Raw genomic sequence first — 3,808 nt, forward strand, 5'->3', positions numbered from 1 at the left:
TAGATAAAGAAAGCAAACGAAATAACGCAAAACTAAAACCCCCAATACCGATATCCTCTGGACATTTACATTGTATGCACTGTTCTTACGGTCATAACGATGCTTCTAATATGTACATATAGGCCCTAGTGCTTCAATAACCCTAGCCTTGCCAAGTTATAATTGAAGGTATTCACAGATTGTCGACAGTAGAATTCTAAAGTTTCAATTTTTGATTTACGAAAAGAATTTGAATACTTAAAATACGAAGCTATATCTTCTGACTCTGGCCCAGGTATCTCGAACCATGTGTCAAAGCGCAATATCTGCCATTAACTAGACTACTAGTCGTTTATGTACATAAAATTATAAAAGTGTCATTTTCTACGTTAGTTACTGCGTCTTTGAAATTTATTTACTCGTCTTCACGACTAGTTGACATGCAGAAATCATTTTGTTTCGATTACACTGCCGGGAAACGCTATGACGTTGAGAATTGATGTCTCAATGCATTCTCCACATTGATGTAAGATGATATACAAAGTACTGAGTGATAATAAATATCGTTATACGATTTACTGCCTGCGTAATTAACTAAATAACGTTTATGACTCACTGAGAAAGGCATAAGTAAATTCTCTTTTTTCTTTGTGAATCTTTAAAGACTTTTTCGAAAATATTCCACAGAAAGCAGTTTGATTAACCCATTTTTGAAACCAGTTAAGGACTTGTGCTACCAATCATCCATCCCTTCTCGATCTTGCAGGACAGCAGACAGATCTAGCGCCAAAGCATCGTCAGTGTTGGCGTTTTCGAGTAACAAATCCCTGGCCCTCTCTAGCTCAAACTCTGGCCTGGTATCTACTAGTATGTCATCTAGGAGATCTTCGAGCTCGCGGTCTTGTTCATTAAGTAGAATGTCATTATTCAGTGTGTACATCTGGGCAAACTTTGAGAAATCCATCATGTCATCCTCTTCGGGAGCAAACCGTTTGCTGATGGATGACACCTGCTCTGAGGGCTCACCGCCAACAAATTGCCGCTTACCGCCGGGAAATTGCCGCTTGCCGCCAGGATATTGCCGCTTGCCGCCAGGATACTGTCGTTTGCCGCCGGGGTACTGTCGGATTTCCATCGGCAGCATATCCTGATCACTTTCCGATCGCTTTCCGCCAGGGTATTGCCTCTTGCCGCCGGGATACTGCCGCTTACCACCAGGGTACTGGCGCTTTCCACCAGGGTACTGCCGCTTACCTCCAGGGTATTGTCGCTTGCCGCCGGGGTACTGCCGCAACTCCGGTGAAGGTATGGGCTCACCGCCAACAAACTGGCGCTTAGCCTCAAGGTACTGGGAGCGTTTGCCCCCTGGGTACTGTCTCTTGCCTCCCGGGTATTGCCGCTTACCGCCAGGGTATTGCCGCTTGCCGCCAGGGTATTGCCGCTTACCGCCAGGGTATTGTCGCTTACCGCCAGGGTATTGCCTCTTACCGCCAGGATACTGGCGTTTGTCAGACTCCGGCGACATGGCGTCCTCCTCCCCTTCCTCCTCCTCCTCCTCTTCCTCCCAGAATTGATTTCTCAATGGCGTCTCTTGCCCCTGAACCCATTCCGCCAGGTCTGTAGGGGAGAACAGGGTGTACAGAATGGACACAACACTTTTCACTGTTTATCAACGTCCGTCTCAGTTTCACTTTTCAGTCATTACAATACACCTCTATTGAAAGAATAAAAGAAATCTTAAAGATTGTCCAGATATCTCAAAAAGAGTAATAGCAAGAGAAATGTAAAGGCGGAAGAAAGTATTTCCTGGTTCTTATGTTCTTACAAAGTGCCTGTGGAATGCCGTCGGCACTTGCTGGCGCGTCATGTCAATATCTTCATCGAAAATTTCTCGTCCATTTACCGCAATGAAACGTAATCTCTCCTTATTTCAAAATGTATTTGCTCCAGCAAAGTTTAATTTCCTGTTTGTGTGTTTGTTGTGAAATGTCACAGTGTGACAAACAACAACAACAAAGTAAAGATCGATCACCGGCTATTGTCAAATCTGTAGCTGAGCGAGTGTAATATACCCCCCTGCGGACGGAGGCTCTACAATGCAATGAAGGAGACTTCAAGGATTTCTCGAAATACATCAGTGACAAGTATTTTTGGCATCCACACGACGATCACTCATTATCATTCACGCGAGATATAAACTGGAGAAGTTTACTTGATTATAGTCTTGGGATATGCTCATGGCAGAGTAAAGAAAAGATCGGCCTTACAAAACTTCATTAACGTCACCGAAACAGGACCCCTTTGTCTTGAAGGTAAAGCAAAAGAGGGAATACATTTCCATGCACTCTGGCGAGAAATTGGCGAGAAATGAAATTGTGAGGGGACAAGTGGTCATCGACACGTTTACGAAAAGTGCTTATCAGGACCTCTTTTTTATCTCATCCATTTCACAACCAAATTTAATTCAATAAACTTTGAATTCACCTTAAAATCAAATGCTCTTTCATATTTCATAATTAGTTTCTTATCAAAAAAAAATAAAAAATCTGAAGAGCCCTCTCAACCAAAACGATTCCATCCCTTTGGTTTACCTTGTTCTTCGACGTCATCCATGACGAGCTCTTTGCCAAGGACAGCCGGAAGTGCTCCACCACCCCATGTTACGTAAGCGACGATGCAAACCCAAAGGTAAAAGCGAAACGTGCCCTTCATGACTGGCCCCTCGCGTAGTCCCACGGCGTTTTCTTTTCTGTGCCCGTCTAGTCGCTCATCTACCCTTGCCTAGCCCTGTTATCAAAAGTAGATGATGATGTTGCCAACCTGAACAGAAAAAAAAAAACAACAGCAACAACCATGAGGAGATTAAGAGTAAGAGTATCGGCGCAATGTTCATTATTTTGTACACGGAGGTAACAGCGATATCACTGAACTCGAGTGCACATCCTCGCGAGCAAACAGAAACCAAGGGTCATTTGAGGGGTTTGTGTTTGTTTGTTTTTGTTGTTGTTGTTTGTGCAGAAATGCTTGATTTCTAGTAAATCGCAGTCTCTTTCTGCGTAATCAATTGCAATCGGGAACATGTGAGCTTGCTTGACAAAAATATAAGAAAAGGAAAACACCCGCGAAGTAGGCAACCAATACATCAAATTTGTAAAGAAAAAGCTTCTGCATATAAGAGGTCAGAAATAAAAATCCAGATTACAGAGCTCTCGATCAGAAATTCTCTTGCTGATTTCACAAAAGTTCCTTCATTTCTAAATCCCGCTTCTAACACGGAAACTTGATTCAAAATCGAATGCATGGCTATATTACTCACAATCTAATGACCACAACAGATTCATTGCATCCAAATTGTTCTCTAATAAATCACTGCTTCGCATTTCCAAATTTGAGAAACATTCAACAACAGCCTTAGCTCAGGTTTCATTTGGATAGACAATTTTAGATCCCTGTAACTACTGCAATATAAAGAAACTGTAACAAAAATATCTGGACACTTGTATCTATACATGTTTATGCATATAAACGTGTGTGCGTATTTGTGTGTTTGTGTGTGGGGGTTGATTATACAGGGACACATCCTTTACCAAGTACAGCTTTCTGCATAACTTCCCCCCAAATTATTGGTGGTCAACCAAAATTAGCAAAAGGACATTGGATAAAAGAAAGAAGCGGAATTTGAAGAGTTGGAGCAGGAATGTTGTGCTAAAACCTCCCAAAGTTGTGGAATAAATATTTTACCCTCTAGGATATATCTATCGGTACAGTGAAATTATTTGTCTGCTCTGCCGCGGAATAGTTTCCTCCGGGGATACAAGTTTAGGGTTTA

The 3,808-nt window shown here is 42.3% G+C and overlaps 1 protein-coding gene across 1 annotated transcript; it reads right to left on the minus strand.

Annotated features, from left to right (window-relative positions):
- Positions 1 to 712: 712 nt before the first annotated feature.
- LOC140245420 (uncharacterized) lies at positions 713 to 2,691 on the minus strand. Its single transcript, XM_072325001.1, has 2 exons — positions 2,571 to 2,691; positions 713 to 1,596 (listed from the first exon to the last, which is right to left on the minus strand). Exons 1-2 carry the CDS (start codon positions 2,689 to 2,691, stop codon positions 713 to 715), a joined length of 1,005 nt encoding a protein of 334 aa, XP_072181102.1.
- Between the last annotated feature and the right edge of the window lie 1,117 nt (positions 2,692 to 3,808).

This window comes from Diadema setosum, chromosome 2, assembly GCF_964275005.1.
Source record: "Diadema setosum chromosome 2, eeDiaSeto1, whole genome shotgun sequence".
In the NCBI taxonomy this organism is placed as follows: Eukaryota; Metazoa; Echinodermata; class Echinoidea; order Diadematoida; family Diadematidae; genus Diadema; species Diadema setosum.

Bases quoted from the DNA above. Each gene is read 5' to 3' on its own strand.
- LOC140245420 (XM_072325001.1), bottom strand. From the start codon at position 2,691: ATGAAGGGCACGTTTCGCTTTTACCTTTGGGTTTGCATCGTCGCTTAC. The intron at 1,597-2,570 runs GTAAACCAAAGG...TCTCCCCTACAG, and splicing joins GGATGACGTCGAAGAACAAG to ACCTGGCGGAATGGGTTCAG.